Raw genomic sequence first — 22,003 nt, forward strand, 5'->3', positions numbered from 1 at the left:
CGAATTACGGATGTGACTCCTCGCTTTCTCACTGTGAACACATTTTTGAATATGCAACAACAATTTTCCACAAGCACTTTGCCATTGTTTGTCATGGAATGTAACAGACGCGGCATTCAACTTGTTAACATCTTTACCGACACACACAGCCACAATGTTGCCAAGTTGAAGAAGTGAGAGCAAACAGGTTTTTGCTATTTTTTTTATTTTAAATTTCTATGTTTTTACAACTTTGCTTACGCACTTCTGGGGTTGGACGTAGTGTTTGAGAGGGGGGGGGGGGGGTTGCAACATGAGGCAAAGGTACTTTCGCCTCGTGTACCCCCCCCCCCCCCCCCATCCAGATCCAGTCGTGAATGCCTTATGTTGAAGACCTCCTTTTGGACATGCGGAGGGACAACATGCACAGCGTCTTCCCGGCATCATTACGTGCCGGCTCCACAGCCCTGGTCGTGTTTGTCCGCCCTGGGCTTGCCACCACTTCCACCAATTTGCCCCAAAGCCGCAGAGAAAAAATCTGAGAGAGGGGAAGGGACGCAAAATTGGTCTCCAAACAGACCCTCCCCTTTTGTTCCCATCTCCTTCCGTTGACACGTTTTGACAGGGGAAGGCAACTCGCGTAACAAACCAATTCGCTCCTTGGCGTAAAAGAGTTGCCGTCCTTGATGTTGGCGGCGTTCCGGTGCGACGGTTTCCCTGTCCCCCTTGGCCGGCCGGAGCTGTCCCCTTTCAGCATACGGTGTTAGGTCAATTTCTGCTCCGTCGGCCCCCGGGGAGTCTTGATGCACATCGGTTCGGTGGGCAGACAGAGGTTAAAACGCTTTGGATGAGTCTCTGTAGAGTTGTGTGTCGGTGCTTTGATGCTGCAGTCGCCCCCCCCCCCCCGCCCCCAACCGGCCTGGAGTGTGGGTCTGGGATTTCCCATGATGTCTGTTTTATGGTGAACATACACACAGGCGATTGCCTCAGTCGCTGCTAGCTTGGTATTTTGTGTCTGTCTGTCTATGTGTTTTTCTGTCGTGTGTGTGTGTGTGAGTGTGTGTGTGTGTGTGTGTTTGCGCGCACATTTGTGTGTGTGTGTGTGTGTGTGTGTGTGTGTGTGTGTGTGTTTGCGCGCACATTTGTGTGTGTGTATGTGTATGTGTGGGTGTGGTTCTAGACCTAGAAACAATCGAATTTATTCTGTATGCATCCCTGTGCCTCTGATGCAACCACTGAAAATCAATCTAGGGTTGTGCAACACAAACACAGTCGCAGGAGGAAGGACGAAGAAGGAAGACCCCCCCCCCATTACCCCCATCAATTTTTGTGTTGCAAGCAGGAACAAGCGAAAGGTCGTGAGTGCGAGTTGTTTTATTTTGCTTTTACCTTTTGGTGCGTGTGTTCATATTGCCAAGCCTTGAGATTTTCGCTGTGAAATTGGGATAAGTCTTTCACTATGCGCATGCGTGTGTGTTCGCCGTTGTTCGAACACCGAGGACAGTGTGAACAAAATTGACTCAGTAAACAAAATCCCTCGCCAAATCTGAAACTCAAAAACAGAGAGCCTGTGGATTGGCTCCAGTTGAGGCCTTTGGGATTCGAACCTACGCCGTTAGCGACCAGTTGGTTTCATAGCCGGCGCTGCTACGGACTGAGCTACCTCCCCAATCTGATGCTTCATATGGCTGTGATTGGAATGCACCCAGCCGATGGAAAAAAGAACAACAGATGTCTGGGATGACCACCATCAATAGAACATTAGTCAGATCACTGTAATGTAATACTGATACTAATAGGATACTCACTTTGGGACACTGCACTCATTCTGTGCAATGCATCAATGACAAGGTGGGGTCGCGTGTTAGTGTGTGTGTGTATGTGCATGTGCATGTGTTAGTGTGCGTGTGTGTGTATGTTAGTGTGTGTGTGTGTGTGCGTGTGCGTGCGTGTGTATGTGCGCGCGTGCGTGCGCATGTATGTGCGCGCGTGCGTGCGCGTTTGTGTGTGTGCGTGCGTGTGTGTGCGTGAGTGCGTGCGTGCGTGTGTGTGGGTGTATGTGTGTGTGCGGATGAAGAAAATGTCAAACTTAAGCTTCACAGATCACTTGAACAACATTTTTATTTTTATTCAAGGCACACAAAATTGAAGAAAATGCTTCCGTATACAACACTTTCAAAACCACGTAAATTAACAAAATCAAACTCAGATGTCGACTTAAAAAGCGCTGCATCTTCAAATATAATCATGAAAAGGATACGTTTTTGAAATAGTGGAACACAGTGACGTACACCATACAGAATCATGTATTTGTCAAAGATGGTACACGTTTCTAATCACTCGTTAAAACAATAGAAGTCCCACTCACTCTCTGACTTTTTTTTTTGCTATATGCGCCTGCACCATTTTTAAACGACCTGAAGTAGTTTTTGGTTGAATATGATGTCAGCCTAGAGTTGCCCCTGAAAAGAGCCCAAGAAATAGATGTTGAACGCATTAATGACTATATGTATTTGTTCCTGTTAATATATGCTGATGATACTGCTATACTCGCCAAAACACCTGGAGAAATGCAAAAAGCCCTGGATCGTTATTGTAAAAACTGGGGACTAAGCGTAAATATTGAAAAGACAAAAACAGTTGTTTTTTCGCGGGGGAAAATACGGAATATCCCAAATTTTGTCTTGAATGGAGTACCTGTCCAAGTAGTGTGGGACTATGTGTACTTAGGTGTACTATTTAATTATAATAACAAATTTCATAATGCCATGAAACGTCAATGTTTGATTGATAACCGTGCAATGTTCTCGTTAATTCGAAAATGTAGAAAACTAAATTTACCAATTGATGTTTAATTGGATCTTTTGTGTACATTCAATTTTGCTGTATGGTTGTGAGGTGTGGGGATATGATTCATTAGACATATTGTCAAGGTTTCAATTGCGATTTTTAAAAATGCTTCTTGATGTATATAAAACTACACCCACTTGTATGGTTTACGGAGAGATTGGTCGTTACCCAATTAGAATTGAGGTACAATGTCAGTTACTGGTTTATTGGTATAAACTGATGAAAGAAATGAACGATGGTGCGAATAAGATGTTTTGTTTAATGTTAAAACTACATTTGAGGTTGTACCATGTACAAAACGTTAAATTGCCCTGGTTGTCGCATGTCAATACTATGTTAAATAAGTTGGGTCTATCATATTTATGGACAACTCATAGTCTTGCCGTCTCAGGTTTTAAAAACGTTGTAAAACAAAGGCTAAGAGATCAATTCCTGCAGGAATGGAACACTGACGTGAATGCCAACAGCTTGTGTTTTAATTACAGAATGTATAAAAAGGATTTTTGTCTGGAAAGGTATTTGCTTTGGTTGCCTAGGAAATTCCAAGTTAAATTAGCAAAATTTAGAACAAGCAATCATAAGTTGCCAATACATCAGCACAGATTTTTTAATGCCCCTAGAAATGAAAGATTGTGTGATATGTGCGATAAAAATGAATTAGGTGATGAGTTTCACTATTTGTTCATTTGTACCGACGAAAGTATAGTGTCTAAAAGAAGAAAATTAATTAGTCCCTATTACCGATCTCACCCAAATTGTTTAAAATATGAACAGTTAATGAATTGTAAATCTAAGATAAAACTAATGAAGCTAGCAAGATTTGTAGCCCATGTTATCGATTTTAGTATGTTAGCGTTACATCTAGTTTCTTTATTGGTATGTATACATATGTATGTATGCTTTTGTTTTGTTTTGTGTCTTTATAAAAGACTAGATGAATACCCGCTTCGCCGGGTACCCGGTTTCGCCGGGAAGAAGTAGAGCCGAATGTGTACGCCGGCTTTGCCGGCGCATTGTACGCGATTGACGCCACACGAAGGAAGGGAGATAAACGCGCAAAACACTGGAGAAGATAAGGAAGAGTTACTGGGAATGGATGTACAGAAAAACCAAAATCGGTTGAGCGCTGCGCGCTGAGAGCACGTGTTGAACATTTTCATCGACCAGATTGTGTCCGGGGTCTACCTGAATATGCCCACCAAATTTGAAGCAGATCCATCGAGAACTTTGGCCGTGCATCGCACAGTGACACAGACAGACAGACAGACAGACAGACACACACAAGCCGTATATAGATATAGATGCATGGCATAATGGTATTGCCAATTTATTTCGGCTGTATATTATCGTTGTCCGCTTAATGTATACATATTATCTGTCTGATTTCTTACCTGATTTTGTTAAACCTATTTTCTTTTCTTTTTGTTTGTATGTGTGGAAGTGTATATTGCCAATTTATTTTGGTTGAATAGTATTGTTGTATTTGTCCGCTCAATTTGTATACATATTTTAACTGTCTGATTTGTTACCTTTTTTTGTTAAAGTTATATCTTTGTTTCAAAGCCCTCTGGGCCCAAAACAATAAAATACTTGACTTGACTTGACTTGACTTGACTTGAAACAAACTTCATTCGGTACAACGTTATATATATGACGAAAAGAAGCTTTTAATTAAAGATAAACAAAAAATGTAAAATTAAGTCTCTTTTAATTTTGCTGTAAATCCCGATTCTCGTCGGTTCTTTCCTCTGGTGGATTGTGGCAAGATCCTTTTAATTGGACGTCAAAAAGGTTGAGATCTATCAAAGTTTCACTTATTTTCTCACAAAGCTTGTGTGTTGAGTGGGTCCGGTTCTGAGATGACACGTCGAGGACCAACCGAAAGTGTGTCTACATTGCATGTGCTTTCTCATAACAGAAATACTCAACACTATTGCCAATATCTAGATTTAGCTCTGTGTGAGCTTCGTCTTCACACTGAATGAATCTCAAAATGTTCACACTTCTTTCAGTATGCGACGTCACTTCCACGGGGCTAGTTAGTTAGTTAGTTAGTTGTTGCTTTTTGGGTCCAGCGGACCATAATTATAGGCCAAATCAGGACCCCTTCCACGGGGCTATTCCTGGAGTATGTCAAACTGCTGCCCGCCACTTCAAGACTTTGTATGAAATATGTACGTTCCATTTGTCATTCTCCTTTCGTGTATACATGATTCAAAGCGCTGTAAATACAGGCTGATGAAGAAACCGGTGTTTAAAACATATACTTAAGTTCACAGGCCTATTGGGAGATGATGTCCTTTATGAGAAAGGGTCCTCTCGTCAAAGGGGTCATACATAATTAATTAATTGAACTTTTTCCCTCGCTGTATCTCCCGCGTCCAAAGTGGCTCACCAAAGATGGCATCTCTTGTCGGGGTTCATGGGGGAGCCTTGTGGACAACTGAAAGCTTTGGCAAACTGGGGCGAGTTGGAAGCAGTGACGTGCACTCTGAAACGGATAGATGTGAGCGTTCAAATCGACTGAGTGTGAACCGACCGTGAAAAGTCGGTGAGTTCTCGTGTTCTTGTAACCATCTCCAGACCACGACAGCTTACCAGCAATTTTGCAATTACACCAAGTCGTTTAGAATTCTGCCGAAAGTTTAAGGTAAATCGCCTTCACGTAGCATAAACACTACATGTGGCTAGGTCTAGTGAGATTTATAATATAGAAACGATCTAGATCTCAGTGCTGTTTGGGTTTTCAGGAATAGCATGAAAAGTCTAACCTAAAAAAGCGTTCGTTGTACTGTGTCCCCAAAGGATCAGCATTATAAGCGTATTTGTTGATGTAGATTTCTAAAGAGAAATTATCATTATCTAGAAATGGATGAATGAATTAAGAAAATGCTTAATCAAAATAATCATCTTGCAATACTTCGACTTGAATGCATCAGTAGGACATTAGTAAGATCACTGTAATGTGATACTTATAGTAATACTAATTGGATACTCACTTCGGAACACTCAACACTGTAGACTACAATGGTCTGTGCGATGTATCAGTGCCACGGGGTCGCGCGCGCATGTGTGTTCGTGTGTGTGTGTGTGTATCCGTCCGTGTGTGTGTGTGTGTGTGTGTGTGTGTGTGTATGTGTGTGTGTGTGTGTATGTGTGTGTGCGCGTGTATTTGTATCCGTGTGTGTGTGTGTGTGTGTGCGCGCGTGTGTGTGTGTGTGTGTATGTGTGTGTATGTGCGCGTGCGCGCGCGTGCGTGCGTGCGTACGTACGTGCGTGCGTGCGAACGTTCCTGCGTGCGTAAGTGTGTGTATGTGTGCGAGTGTGTTTGCGAAGTCGGCAAAGTAAAAAGCTGATATCCATGATGATCATTACGATGACGATGACGATGACGACGACGACGTCGACGACAATGGTGATGGTGATGAGGAGGACGAGGACGAGGATGACGACAATGACGACTATCACGACGATGATGATGATGTTGATGAGACAAAAACACACGCACAAATGACCAACAACACCAACCTGACGCCATCCGGACTGTGGGGGTCAGTCAACAAGCCGTTCTTGGCACTCTCGTCCTTGGTCAAGTCACACCATCCCTGGTACAGAAAAGAGTCGAAAGTTTAATAAGAAATATCAGATAATGTGCCAATCAAAAGAAAGGAGGATATCAAATGCTGAGATTTTCTAGTGAACCCAGATATGAAAATGAAAATGAAATATACCGAGGAGCAGGAGGAATTTTAGCATCATTCTAGACAATGCTTGCATACCTGAGTACTTGCATACCTGAGTACTTTCATACCTGAGTACTTGCATACCTGCGTACTTGCATACCTGAGTACTTGCATACCTGAGTACTTGCATATCTGCATGAGTACTTGCATACCTGAGTACTTGCATACCTGCATGAGTACTTGCATACCTGAGTACTTGCATACCTGAGTACTTGCATACCTGAGTACTTGCATACCTGAGTACTTGCATATTTGCATGAGTACTTGCATACCTGGGTACTTGCATACCTGCATGAGTACTTGCATACCTGAGTACTTGCATACCTGCATGAGTACTTGCATACCTGAGTACTTGCATACCTGAGCAAAGTTGATAAAGAAGAGCTGTTCGTGTGAGAGACCCAGTCCCGGCAGAAGGGGCTGCTTCTTGTTGTTTCTCTGCCACCTCTCAAAGGCCTGCAACACGTGCACCCCATACACACGTAGCTCAGTTACACTACACTAAGACATAATATATTTGCTTTTGCTCTTTGTTTTCCTTTGTATTTGTTGTCCAGAAGAAGCCTCCACAGGCGAAACTTTGACTCTGTCTTTGCCTAGATACTGTCCTTGTGTTGGTGAGACAAAACCAAACATTCACAAGAGCGTTCACTGTCGACATTTTTTTCTCTTTTTACATTTAGTCAAGTTTTGACTAAATGTTTTAACATAGAGGGGGGAATCGAGACGAGGGTCGTGGTGTATGTGTGTGTGTGTGTGTGTGTGTGTGTGTGTGTGTGTGTGTAGAGCGATTCAGAATAAACTACTGGACTGATCTTTATGAAATTTTTCAAGAGAGTTCCTGGGTATGATATCCCCAGACATTTTTTTCAGTTTTTCGATGAATGTCTTTGATGACGTCATATCCGGCATTTTGTAAAAGTTGAGGCGGCACTGTCACACCCTCATTTTTCAATACAATTGATTGAAATTTTGGCAAAGCAATCTTCGACGAAGGCCGGACTTTGGTATTGCATTTCAGCTTGGAGGCTTACAAATTAATTAATGACTTTGGTAATTAAAAATCTGAAAATTGTAATTAAAATTATTTTTTTATAACACGATCCCAAATTACGTTTATCGTATTCTTTATCATTTTCTGATTCCAAAAACATATAAATATGTTATATTCGGATTAAAAACAAGCTCTGAAAATTAAAAATATAAAAATTATGATTAAAATTACATTTCCGAAATCGATTTCGTCTTATTCCTTGTCCGTTCCTGATTCCAAAAACATATAGATATGATATGTTTGGATTAAAAACACGTTCAGAGAGTTAAAAAGAATAGAGATATAGAAAAGCGTGCTATCCTCCTCAGCGCAACCGCTACCGCGCTTTTCTGGATTGTTAATGTCACTGCCTTTAATTGCCACGAGCGGTGGACAGACGATGCTACGAGTGTACGGTCTTACGGAAAAAAATGCAATGCGTTCAGTTTCATTCTGTGAGTTCGACTGAGCTTTCAAGACTAAATGTTGTATTTTCGCCTTACGCGACTTGTTTTTCTTGATTTCTATCTGTTTGTGAATAGTCAGCAACATGTTTATGCGCACACTGAATTGCCGAACAGCTACATAACAAATGACAATATAGTGGACAATGAATATCTGCGAATTTAAACAATGAAAAACAACGTACATGAGCACTATAAAGTACACTTCTAATTTATGACGAGTTAACACAGAACAGCAATATAAACGAGGACTATAAAGATAACAGCTTTCCCCAAAACAACAAGCAATAAACCGTTCATAGAAATCAAAACATTCAGAATAATAAACGGCGACTTTACTTAAGAGAAATAAAATCTCTATCGAGCTGCTCGTTTATGTTATCTCAAGATCAAACGGCCAAGGACGAGTATCACACGTGCAATGTTTGCCACGCAGGGAACCTTTAGACGCAGAAGTGAAACAACAGCGTATGAAATGTTATTGTGACGTTTTTGTGTCAAAACGTTAGAGAAATCATATCTTTATTTACATGTATTCCTATTTCCCTGCTGGGGCCTCTCAACCCTGACAGGGGGTTAGCATTATTTTGTAAACAGATATTAAAAGTGATATTTCTCATGTTTGTTGAATTTAAACGCAATTTAGAACCTAATTCGAACAGATAACGGACTGAATTTACTTCCTCATTAAAAAAAAAAAAGGTATAATAACGTGAATAAGTAGAAAGTTCAGACAAGGAGAGTCGTGTCAGATAATATAAGGCGCCAACAGCATGTAGAGTTCTATATCCGAGAGGGGTGACTACATTACCATGAAAGCTGCCTTGATCCCGCCATTGTCGGCGATATTCTCTCCCAGAGTGAGCTGTCCGTTCACCTGCGTTAAGAAATAACGTCAAATAAAACATCAAACAAAAATCATATAGCTCGCACTGCTTCTTTGTTTCGTTCATTTCTTCTGAGTTATTCACGTATTAAGGATGCGTATAGGGGTGCTCTGATGATGATGATGATGATGATGATGATGATGATGATGTTGATGTTAATGATGCTGGTAATGATGATGATGATGATGCTGGGGGTGCTCTAATCACATGTTAAAGCCTGTGCAGGTCTGTCATAGTGGCCATGATCAGTTACACGAGTCGGACTGTACCTTTAAACTGACAACCTGTCGAACTGCAGGTCTGTATATGTTACAGGCATTAAGTGAAACCACTAGGCATTACACGCAATGCCTAAAAATACCAGGCATTACACGTAATGCCTGAAATTTGACTCTCAAAATTACGCTTATTGCCTGAAGCAATTCAGGCAATACACACGTAATGCCTGGTATTTTTAGGCATTACGTGTAATGCCTAGTGGTCACAGGCATTACGCGTAATGCCTGAACATTTCAGGCATTACGCGTAATGCCTGGTTTCACTTAGTGCCTGTAACATATATATCTGTCTGTCTTTTTCACTGTGTGTGTGTCTGTCTGACCGTCTGACTGTCCGTCTGTCTGTTTGTTTGTCAGCTTGACTGTCGGGGGTGACTTTCGGTCGGTCTGTTTGTCTGTCTGCTTGACTGTCTGCTTGGCAGTCTGTCTGCTTGACTGTTGATGCGTTTGTTCGTGTGTCCGTTTGTCTGACTTTTTGACTCGACTGTCGGTATTTCTGTGTGTTTGACTGTCTGTTTGTGTGTATATTTTGACGGTCCGTCTGTTTAACTATCAGAGTGACTGTCGGTCTTTCGGTCTGTTTGACTGTCACTCCGTCCGTCTGTTTATCCATCTGTCTGTCTGTCGGTCTGTCTGTCAGTCCGTCCGTCTGTTTATCCATCTGTCTGTCTGTCGGTCTGTCTGCTTGATTCTCTGTACTCACGTGCATGCCGACCACTACTTGCTCGCTGTACTGATCGACGAAGCATTGAGTCAGTTTCTTGTACTCCGCCACGGAAGAATTGGACCACCATGGTATGTTGTTACCTTCCTTGTCGTACTTACGACCTGTGGACAAATAAAAATGTGTTGGGTTGATTTGGTTGGTTGTAAATTTATTTGGTTGTAAAGTGACACTGTTTGTATCACTTAGTAACCCCTCTAAAGTATGTCCTGTTTTCAGAAACATAGATTAATGGCAATGTTCATCCAGTGTGTTTGTGATTGGGGCGGGTGAGGGGGGAGAGAGGCAGAGAGAGAAAAAGAGAGAGGGAGAAGAGATAGTCTCTTTTTCAGTTAAATGTTTCATAATGCGTGTGTGTAATACAATGCCAGTAGCAAACGCAACGCACGCACGCACGTACGCACGTACACACGCACGCATGCACCCAGCCCCTCACACACGCACACACCCACACACAAAAACACACACACGCACACACACACACACACACACACACACACACACACACACACAGAGTTCTAACCTTGATCATCAAAACCGTGTGTCATCTCATGTCCAATCACCATCCCGATACCCCCGAACATCATTGACCTGGTGACATCATAACGGACAGTTACACTTTACATCATAGACGTGGTGACGTCATTACGCAGTTACACTTTAAGTCATTGACGTGGTCACGTCATAGCGCATAGTTACATATGACGTCACATACATGGTGACGTCATAACGCACAATTACAGTTGAACTTGGTGACTTCACACTTCACAGTTACACCTAACACAACATTTCCCCTTCACACACACACATACGTAGGCACATACTGCATACTCCAAAATATGGTAACATGCTTGAGCTTCTCGCATTTAATTACAATACAAACAACAACAAAAATAAAACAAAAAGCAAAACTACCTCAGTAAGTGACACAAAAACTTCTACATTTTAGTGCAACAAACTATTTTGTTACGTAAACATAGCTGCGACAATCTAAGGTACTAAAAATGTTGCTTCTATGCGGAGAACTTACAAAAAGATTGCTATAACAAAACTCGTATGGTCGTAATTCCTCGAATAAAAAAACACTCTCTCTTCTAAAACTTACATTGGGAAATCTTCGCCATAGAAGGGAGGCTGTAAAATGCCCGCGGGAAATGCTGAAATGTAAGGGTTAGAAGGATTGATAAATATTTTGAATCAAAAGTACGACCATGAAATATCAAAATACGGAAACAAGCACACAAACCCGCTCGCACGCATCACCACAAACACCGCCTACCACCACCATACCCGACTACTCTCCCATCTACCCATCTCGTTATGAGGCATCCATGCACGGACACACACGCACATACACACAAACACAAACACACACACACACACTCCCCCCTCACACACACACACGCACACACACACACACACACACACACACACACATAGAGAGAGAAATAGAGACAGAGAGAGACAGACAGAGACAGACAGACAGAGACAGACAGACAGAGACAGAGACAAAGATAGACAGACAGACAGACAGACAGACAAACAGACAGCCAGCTAGCCAGACAGACAGACAGACAGACCACGTACTGATTGTATTGTCAGCGGAGGAATAAAAAGCGTTGACGGTGGACGCAGAGTCCCCCCAGCTGATACAGAGAAAAATAGTCAAATAAATTAACCAATCATCTAGTCCCAACACCAATGCATACTTTTCCCTCACACCAATTAATATACTGATAATGAGGAGAGTATTGAAATAAAACTGTCAATGATGAAGGCCCGACACATACACAGATTCGTCCGATTCGTATATATAGTGAACGCTGATCATCATGACTTTTACAATAATGCTGACCTGCATGCTGGCTTATTATTTTTTTCATTTTTTTTCTTCACTTATTTATTTTTTACAAGAACAACACAAGCAAACAATGTGGACATTATGAACGTACTACCTGCTTAAAGGCACAGTAAGCCTCCCGTAAACCATCACAGATACGGTCAGGCTTTTACACACAGTACAACACCCTTTCATTTAAACACTCACCGCTTGAGAACATCCTGGGTGCCCTCCGTAAAGAGCGAACAATTTTCAAAGAATTTATTTTTGCGTGGTCTATCTTACCCCTGAGCCATCGTGAACTCGTGTGATCCAGTTTCCCTTTTTTCACAATGTAGTCGTCAGTTAGTAATTTGAATGCGACTCGATGTGAGCTTATCTGCAATAGCACGTTTTTATGCACGAAACAAACGGCTGTGGTTCACAAGAACTCTAGCGATGGCTTTTGACTGTTGAGAGGAACTGGCGATATGCATAAACCGTCGTCTGCTACGACCCTTGCGTGACCCTGCTTCCGGGCTTTTCTTTTTTTAAACTTTCACAACTTCGAATTGTACTGATCTTGTCTTGATGAAAAAAGAATTCTTTTATGATTAAAGAATGTTTGTGTAACAAGCTGTCAATTTATCATTTAGATTTTGAAAGTTAGATCTAGCGCAAAAACGCACCACGGTCCAAAAACATTCTGATAATCATCGGTCCACGGCTATCGCCAGTTTAGAATGAGACCCGAAGGGAAGTAACTCATTTTTGACCTGAGTTCAGGATGGGTCCAAAAAGTGCAGGAGACAATCTGCAAAATTAATTCTTTAAAAATTGCTCGCTCTTTACGTAGGGCACCTTGGATGTTCCCGTTTGGTGAGCGTTCAAATGGAAGGGTGTTTGTACTGTGTGTAAAAGCCTGACAGTATCTGTGATGGTTTACGGGAGGCTTACTGTGCCTTTAATAATAATACAGTCATATAATACCTGTATTCCTTTGTGTTTACTGGTGAGCTTCTTTCCTTGCTTGCTTTTGTTGTTTTGTTTTGTTTGGTCGCTGTCCTTTTCTTGTTTCTTACTTTCGTTCTTTCTTTCTTTCTTTCTTTATGTCTTGCTTTCTTTCTTTCCTTTTTTGTGGTTCTTTCTTTCCTTCCTTCCTTTTTTTCTTTCCTTCCTTCCTTCCTTCCTTCCTTTCTTTCATTCTTTCTTTTTTTTCTTTCTTGCTTTCTTTTTTTCTTTTTTTCCTTCCTTCCTTCCTTCCTCTTTCGTTCTTTCTTTCTTTCTTTCTTTCTTTCTGAATGTCTTTCTTTCTTTCTTTTCTTCTTTCTTGCTTTCTATGTTGCTATTCATATTTTTCTCTTTGTTTGCTTCTTTAACATGCAGAACAGAAAACCAGATTCGAATATCCCTCTTAACTTTCAAATAACGTGCACTTTTGTTTTATTTTATTGTACGTAGTCTCGACTTTACAAACAAAATCGCTATTCAGGCAAACAAAATCGCTGTTCAGGCAACCAAATGCACGCAGTCGAACTACGTTTAAAAAAGAACGTAGTGACATTATGAACAAAACTCAAAATTGGTTGTGTTGGACACTTCTTGAAAAACCCATCTCGAGAGTTGACATGAATTAATAAAGAAGTGATTAACTGTTTAAAGGGACACTCCTTCCCTTGAAAACAATGGGCGGTTCTGGTGAGGTTATGCCCCTTCTTTCTTTCGGCTGGTAACAGGCGGAGCCTCGCGGCAAGATCAGACGAGAAAGGAAAAAACCGTGCAAATAGTATGTCGCTTTGGTAACAGTTCGTGTGTAAGTCATGCATTTTATACGATAAAAAGACAATGGTAACAGGCGGAACCTCGCGGCAAGATCACAGGAGTTGTCTCGCGTTATCACCCCAGAAGCCGGCGCTCATTCTGCTCACCATCTCAGATCTGACCAGGCTTTTACGTGGGATAAAACCTTCCTTCCACTTGGTCACATTCCAAAAATCAACCACCTGACTGCTCACTGTGGTGAGTAGGGTTTCTTTCATGAACACATTTCTGAAAAAGCCACTGGTGTGTGTTTCTTTCGAAAAGTAATACATCAAAAACTTCCCACTTGTGCACAGAGAGCACTAAGGATGTTGAGTGTTCGTATGTGACCCAGTGGAGGGATGGTCTTATTCCATGTAACACCCAGGCTGTTCACTGTTGGTATGTGACCCAGTGGAGGGATGGTCTTATTCCATGTAACACCCAGGCTGTTCACTGTTGGTATGTGACCCAGTGGAGGGATGGTCTTATTCCATGTAGCACCCAGGCTGTTCACTGTTGGTATGTGACCCAGTGGAGGGATGGTCTTATTCCATGTAGCACCCAGGCTGTACATTGTTGGTATGTGACCCAGTGGAGGGATGGTCTTATTCCATGTATGAGCCTGGCAAAATTTGAGATGGTGAGCCAAACTATTTTTACGATGAGTGTGCCTTTGAAATCTCACTCTGTTCGTCTGGGGACGCGGAGGAGGTTGAGAGAGTTGTCTTTGAACACGGAGCGGTAGTAGTCAAGGCCGTTTTCAAAATAGGTTTCTGGGTGGTAGTCTACCTGTGGAAGAAAAACAATAACGATATGATTGACAGAAAGGTGAGTTATGGGAACGTGTTATCATAGACACACAAACACTTTTACAAAATATTGACACTTCTTTTTTCTTAAAGTTTTACATTTTTATTATCATAACAGCTAGGGGCACGACCAAGTGAAGCTTTACAACAGTTTAGTTTGATATTGATTAGATTAGATTGCATGGCAATTTTCCTTGTTTTTATAAGTAGAATGTAGAGTCTTTGAGACTTTGAGATATATTGTAATAAGATTGAAGGCATTTTCTGGCCTCTATGGTACAACAGACTGGGCACCTGAAGATGAGGTCCATCTACTAATCTTGCGCAGAGTAAACAAATCCGCCTCGAACGGTGCCAACATCCACACCACTGCTTCACACTCACGCCTCGAACGGTGCCAACATCCACACCACTGCCTCACACTCACGTCTTTGTAGAACTCTTCCAGGACGGTTTCGTTGAACTGATAATCGGGGTAGCCGATCTTCTCAATGATCGCATCCGCCTGAAAGGTAAAGATTAACACGTAATTGCCTAATCCTATCCCTACTTTCAAGCATGTGACACGCGGAACGCTCGCGACCTGTCGACCCTAGCGATGAAAGGAAAATGGCCGCCACGACAAATCCGGTTTGATGACGTCACTTACAAAACAACGGACTCTGTTTATTTGGAAACTTGTTTATTGACTTAGATATATTGATGTTTGTTTGCTTGCGTGTGTTTATATCTTACAGGTGGTGTGGTGATTGCTGTTGCTATTATTGCGGTGTGTGTGTGTGTGTGTGTGTGTGTGTGTGTGTGTGTGTGTGTGTGTGTGCATTCGTACGTGCGTGCGTGCGTGCGTACGTGCGTGCATGCATGCGTGCGTGCGTGCGTGTATGTGTGTGTGTGTGTGTGTGTGTGTGTGTGTGTGTGTGTTTGTGTACCCTTATTTGGGTACCGTCCTGCAGAGTGCTGGTATCTTCTGAAAAATTAAGAACATAAAAAAGGACAGAAAAAGAGATGCACACAAAAAAGAAAAAAGTTGTGACCTTTTTTCTATACCCCTGATTACTATTCTTTTATTACGCTTGATTACTGACCTTTTCTAGCGCCTTGTGTTTTGTGGCGTCATCCATCCATGTGACGTCACTAATCATCTCCTTCATGGATTCCCGGATGTCACCAATCATTTCCAACGCCTGCAAGTGTGCCAGTTAGTAAGTAGGTAAACTAGTTAGTACGTTAGTAAGTTAGTTGATAAGTTAGACTATTAGTCACTTGCTTCCTTCCTTCCTTACTTCCTTACTTTCTTATTTACTTTCTTGCTTACTTGCTTACTTACTTACTTACTTAGCTAGCTAGCCAGTCCATTCAATCGTCTGTTCGTCCATCACTTCGTTTGATCGCCCGTTCGTGTTGTCGTCAGTTAAGTTACTTTATAGGTTGACTAATTAGTTAGTTGGTAAGTTTGTCATGAACAAGCGAATTTCATCCTCATGCCCTCAACAAGATTCAGTCAAACTGACCATTGCGACCACCTCTCAATAACGACCATTTTCCCACAACGACCACCTCTCGATAACGACCATTTGCCCACAACGACCACCTCTCGATAACGACCATTTGCCCACAACGACCACCTTTCGATAACGACCATTTGCCCACAACGACCACCTCTCGATAACGACCATTTGCCCACAACGACCACCTCTTTGCTTACCGACTTATATGGGCCAGCTACAGCGTCTAGTGCTTATAGGGTGTCCAAATTACCTCCCTTTACCTACCAACTGGTTCATTTGACCCTCCCTTACCCTACAAAGTGTACCTTGTGTTTAGCGGCAGGAGAGAAGTAGGTGTTGACGTAGAGCTGACCCACAGCGGTGGGCATGAAGGTGCTGCCCAGTCGGTCCACACACGTCTTCCAGCGTGCCCGTGTCTGCGTCACTCCGTACAGCACCTACGTCATAAATGGTCCTCCATGAAATGTAGCTCATGTGGTAGAGCGGGTTCGAATTCGGGCCGGGACGTAACGGGTCAACTTTATGTGCAGACCCAGAAACGGTATCCATGTCCCTCCCCGGTGTCACCACAGTTACACGTAAAAGATCTCGGTTATTCTGCCATAATTGCAGGTGACTGATACCACCTAAACACGCATACACTTGTGTATCTCATCTAAAGTCGGGGTAAAACCCTGATGGATTTGCCGTGAGGTCGTAACACGGGAATTTCTCTGTATATTTTTCTTCTTATCATTCTTCCCCTTGTTGTGAGTTTTTGACAAATGCTTTAATGAAAGTACTGTTTAATTATGATTCAGAATCGTTTTCAAGAAAGATGAGATTGAAAAAGCAACCCCAAAAATGGTTCGAAACGCATTTTTACAACAGTCAAGAATTGCACAGATGTTTGTATAAATTTCTCAATGAAAAAAGACAGGTACTGAGTCACTCATGACTATGGTGCTTTTTACTTATTTGTGATCAATGAAACGTGTCCAATTTTTCATACCAAACTGAGTATCAAGAGGGTTTAAAAAAAAGTAGGAATTTCTGCAAAAGGAGGACAAATATCATCTCTACCAATAATCGTGTTCACCCCAATGAAGTGGACGGAACGGCAATCATTGAGAACGAGTGCGTACAGATGTACAGATGTTTAAATGTTTTGGTGTGAAAGCTTATGAATATGAAGTGTGCTTCAAACAAATACATTTACGTCTTTGATTTAATATTATTGTTACACACTTTTTTTTTTTTTTACCGAACCGATTAATAGTTGGTTAATGTAGGCGTTTTCTGTGGGATTTTTTAAAATTTCTTTTTCTTTTTATAGAATCCCAACTTCATTTTGTATTTCAGTGCATTTACTTTGATAAGCGTTTTTTTTTATAAATTGTCAGTACAAGTCTAATTTTCTCTGTGAACAAGAATTGTACCAGCTTTACAGAAATTGTGAACAAAATACACATTTTATTCCTTCAAGAATAGCTAAACCTTTGTTTCTGTTAAAGAGGTCAAGCAGTGCAATTTCAAACTTTTAAAAGTACTGTGGAACCCCCAGTTCAAGCCACACACACCCCCCCCCCCCCCCCCTCTACACCTTAATGTCAGACGCCCAACCCCCCACCCCTTTTAAGACCTTGGTTTTGAACAGTTTCTGTGCACATTGTTGGTAAATTTACCTTTATTTTAAGACTCTCTCTCTCTCTCTCTCTCTCTCTCTCTCTCTCTCTCTCTCTCGCTCTCTATTCTATTTAAGATTAGAATAGTCTCTCTCTGGGCGAGGGTTGGTTGAAAAGAAGCTCGTTTATATTGCTTATGCCACAACCCTCGTAAAATAAAATTTGATTTGATTTGATTTGATTTGATTTGATCTCTCTCTCTCTCTCTCTCTCTCTCTCTCTCTCTCTCTCTCTCTCTCTTTCTTTCTCTCTCTTTCTTTCTTTCTCTCTTTTAAAAGGAGGGTTCTACTGTAGGGTAAACTGAACCATGAATTAGTTTTAGTATGTAGATCATGTTTTAGTTTTTGACTGAGGAGTTAGCAGCACACCAACCTTCCTTATGGGAGCGTTCAGATCTCTGATTTCTTTGGACAGATAACCCGAGTAACCATCGACGCTCCGCATCAGCAGGTAGTTAGCAACAATTCTGAAACAAGTCGCGTAAGGCGAAAATACAACATTTAGTCAAGGTCAGTCGAACTCACAGAATGAAACTGAACGCATTGCATTTTTTCCGCAAGACCGTACACTCGTAGCATCGTCTGTCCACCGCTCGTGGCAAAGGCAGTGAAATTAACAATCCAGAAAAGCGTGTTTTTAATCCAAACATATCATATCTATATGTTTTTGGAATCAGGAACCGACAAGGAATAAGATGAAATTGTTTTTAAATCGATGTCAGAAATTTAATTTTAATCATAATTTTTATATCTTTAATTTTCAGAGCTTGTTTTTAATCCGAATATAACATATTTATATGTTTTTGGAATCAAACAATGATGAAGAATACGATAAACGTAATTTTGAATCGTTTTATACAAAAATAATTTTAATTACAATTTTCAGATTTTTAATGACCAAAGTCATTGATTAATTTTTAAGCCACCAAGCTGAAATGCAATACCGAAACCCGGCCTTCGTCGAAGATTGCTGGGCCAAAATTCAATCAATTTGATTGAAAATTGAGGGTGTGACAGTGCCGCCTCAACTTTTACAAAAAGCCGGATATGACGTCATCAAAGGTATTTATCGAAAAATGAAAAAAAAATCCGGGGATATCATTCCCAGGAACTCTCATGTCAAATTTCATAAAGATCGGTCCAGTAGTTTGATCTGAATCGCTCTACACACACACAAAGACACACACACACACAAATACACACACACATACACACACACACACACACACACACACACACACACACACACACACACATACACCACGACCCTCGTCTCGATTCCCCCTCTATGTTAAAACATTTAGTCAAAACTTGACTAAATGTAAAATGTACGTGAAAATCGGTTAATGATTCCTTAATTTTCTTCTTTGTGAAGAGTGGTAACGAGTGGTGGCCGAGTGGTAACGCACTTGCGCTCGGAAGCGAGAGGTTGCGTGTTCAGGCCTGGGTCAGGCCGCAATTTTCTCCCCCCTTTCCTAACCTATAGGTGGTGGGTTCAAGTGCTAGTCTTTCGGATGAGACGAAAAACCGAGGTCCCTTCGTGTACACTACATTGGGGTGTGCACGTTAAAGATCCCACGATTGACAAAAGGGTCTTTCCTGGCAAAATTGTATAGGCATAGATAAAAATGTCCATCAAATACCCGTGGGACTTGGAATAAAGTAAAAAAATTCCATCTCACACGGCATTAAGTCTCAGGAAACATGAATACACGCATGCAGGAAAAAAAATAAAAAATATGGGTAGCGCCGTATGTATGGCAGCTCGCTTTCCCCGGGGAGAAAGCAGCCCGAATTTCCATGAGGGTAACCTCACTGGACTGTAAATCTTATCCAATCCAATCCAATCCAATCCAATAGAGGGGGGAATCGAGACGAGAGTCGTGGTGTATGTGTGTGTGTCTGTGTGTGTGTGTGTGGGTGTGTGTGTCTGTGCGTGTGTGTGTGTAGAGCGATTCAGAGTAAACTACTGGACCGATCTTCCTGAAATTTTTCATGAGAGTTTCTGGGTATGATATCCCCAGACGTTTTTACATTTAGTCAAGTTTTGACTAAAATAATGTTTTAACATGGAGGGGGAATCGAGACGAAGGTCGTGGTGTATGTGTGTGTGTGTGTGTGTGTCTGTCTGTGCGTGTGTGTGTGTAGAGCGATTCAGACCAAACTACCTGACCGATCTTTATGACATTTTACATGAGAGTTCCTGGGAATGATATGCCCGGACTTTTTTTTCTTTCGATAAATACCTTTGATGACGTCATATCCGGCTTTTTGTAAAAGTTGAGGCGGCACTGTCACACCCTCGTTTTTCAATCAAATTGATTGAAATTGTGGCCAAGCAATCTTCGACGAAGGCCGGACTTCGGTATTGCATTTCAGCTTGGTGGCTTAAAAATTAATTAATGACTTTGGTCATTAAAAATCTGAAAATTGTAAAAAAAAAAAAAATTTTTTTAAACGATCCAAATTTACGTTCATCTTATTCTTCATCATTTTCTGATTCCAAAAACATATAAATATGTTATATTTGGATTAAAAACAAGCTCTGAAAATTAAAAATATAAAACTTATGATCAAAATTAAATTTTCGAAATCAATTTAAAAAAACATCTTATTCCTTGTCGGTTCCTGATTCCAAAAAACATATAGATATGATATGTTTGGATTAAAAACACGGTCAGAAAGTTAAAACGAAGAGAGGTACAGAAAAGCGTGCTATCCTTCTCAGCGCAACTACTACCCCGCTCTACTACTATTTCACTGCCTTTGCCATGAGCGGTGGACTGACGATGCTACGAGTATACGGTTTTGCTGAAAATTTGGATTGCGTTCAGTTTCATTCTGTGAGTTCGATAGCTTGACTAAATGTTGTATTTTCGCCTTACGCGACTTGTTTTCATTTTTTCGATAAATGTCTTTGATGACGTCATATCCGGCTTTTTGTAAAAGTTGAGGCGGCACTGTCACACCCTCATTTTTCAATCAATTTGGTTGCAATTTTGGTCAAGTAATCTTCGACAAAGCCCTGACTTTGGTATTGCATTTGAGCATGGAGGTTTACAAATTAATTAATGAGTTTGGTCATTTAAAATCTGAAAATAGTAATTAAAATATTTTTGTTATAAAACGATCCAAAATCACTTTTATTTTATTCTTCATCATGTGCTGATTCCCAAAAAATATAAATATGTTATATTCGGATTAAAAACAAGCTCTGAAAATTAAAAATATAAAAATTATGATAACTATTTCATCTTATTCCTTGTCGGTTCCTGATTCCATAAATATATAGATATGATATGTTTGGATTAAAAACACGCTCAGAAAGTTAAAACGAAGAGAGGTACAGTAAAGCGTGCTATGAAGCACAGCGCAACCGCTACCGCGCCAAACAGGCTCGTCACTTTCACTGCCTTTTGCACTAGCGGCGGACTACGTTCAGTTTCATTCTGTGAGTTCCACAGCTTGACTAAATGTAGTAATTTCGCCTTACGCGACTTGTTCTTTCTGTCGTCCCTCCTATTTTTACATTTAGTCAAGTTTTGACTAAATGTTTTAACATAGACGGGGGAAATCGAGACGAGGGTGGTTGTGTATGTGTGTATGAATGTGTGTGTGTGTGTGTGTGTGTGTGTGTGTGTGTGTGTGTGTGTGTGTGTGTGTGTGTGTGTGTGTGTGTGTGTAGAGCGATTCAGAGAAAACTACTGGACCAATCTTCATGAAATTTCACATGAGAGTTCGTGGGTATAAGACCTTTTTTCATTTTTTCGATTAATGTCCTTCATGACGTCATATCCGGCATTTTGTAAAAGTTGAGGCAGCACTGTCACGCCCTCATTTTTAAATCAAATTGGTCGAAATTTTGGTGAAGTAATCTTCGACAAAGCCCGGACTACGGTATTGCATGTCAGCTTCAAGGCTTAAAAACTAGTTAATTAGTTTGCTCATTAAAGTTGTCATTAAAATCTAGTTTTCACTAACAGATTTGAAAATGATTGCATCGTATTCCTCGAATTCTCATGAATTCAAAAATATATACATATGTCTTGTTTACTCTAAAACTGTGCTCAGAATGACAGAAAATAGGTTAAGTAAGTACTGCGTTTCCACGCTACCCGGAGACGAGCGTGACCCGTCTCTATTTTGGGGTGTGGTTAGTAGAGACTATCTTAAAATAATATAGTCATGGCGATGACTGTTTATTGTGTTTATCTGTTACTTTGATGCCGACAGCTTGACTGAATGTTTTTATATCGCTTCACGCGACTTGTTTATTTTGTTTAGCAGATGAAGACATCCTTCGAAACGGGACTTTATTCGTATTTTTATTGATTGTGTTTTGGTAAGTACATTTTCATTGTTATCTTGACCTTAATTCTTCTTCGTGTAAACTATCATCATGTCGATTACCAAGAATCGGCAGAGGCTTCTGCTAGGAACAAG

At 41.0% G+C, this 22,003-nt stretch overlaps 1 protein-coding gene across 1 annotated transcript in view; it reads right to left on the bottom strand.

The window, feature by feature from the left end:
• Positions 1 to 2,082: 2,082 nt before the first annotated feature.
• The window catches only part of LOC138978551 (endothelin-converting enzyme 1-like), a 42,112-nt gene continuing 22,191 nt past the window's right edge, over positions 2,083 to 22,003 (bottom strand). The window contains exons 11-23 of the mRNA XM_070351297.1: positions 17,934 to 18,027; positions 16,203 to 16,334; positions 15,475 to 15,573; positions 14,817 to 14,894; positions 14,266 to 14,369; positions 11,546 to 11,604; positions 11,064 to 11,115; positions 10,482 to 10,549; positions 9,938 to 10,062; positions 8,881 to 8,946; positions 6,933 to 7,028; positions 6,358 to 6,434; positions 2,083 to 5,320 (exon numbers count right to left, since the gene is read on the bottom strand). Coding sequence (XP_070207398.1) covers positions 5,221 to 5,320; positions 6,358 to 6,434; positions 6,933 to 7,028; positions 8,881 to 8,946; positions 9,938 to 10,062; positions 10,482 to 10,549; positions 11,064 to 11,115; positions 11,546 to 11,604; positions 14,266 to 14,369; positions 14,817 to 14,894; positions 15,475 to 15,573; positions 16,203 to 16,334; positions 17,934 to 18,027 — 1,150 coding nt within the window. The 3' untranslated portion in view covers positions 2,083 to 5,220. The remainder of the gene's footprint in view (positions 5,321 to 6,357; positions 6,435 to 6,932; positions 7,029 to 8,880; positions 8,947 to 9,937; positions 10,063 to 10,481; positions 10,550 to 11,063; positions 11,116 to 11,545; positions 11,605 to 14,265; positions 14,370 to 14,816; positions 14,895 to 15,474; positions 15,574 to 16,202; positions 16,335 to 17,933; positions 18,028 to 22,003) is intronic.

The sequence above is a fragment of the Littorina saxatilis genome, linkage group LG10, assembly GCF_037325665.1.
Source record: "Littorina saxatilis isolate snail1 linkage group LG10, US_GU_Lsax_2.0, whole genome shotgun sequence".
NCBI lineage: Eukaryota > Metazoa > Mollusca > Gastropoda > Littorinimorpha > Littorinidae > Littorina > Littorina saxatilis.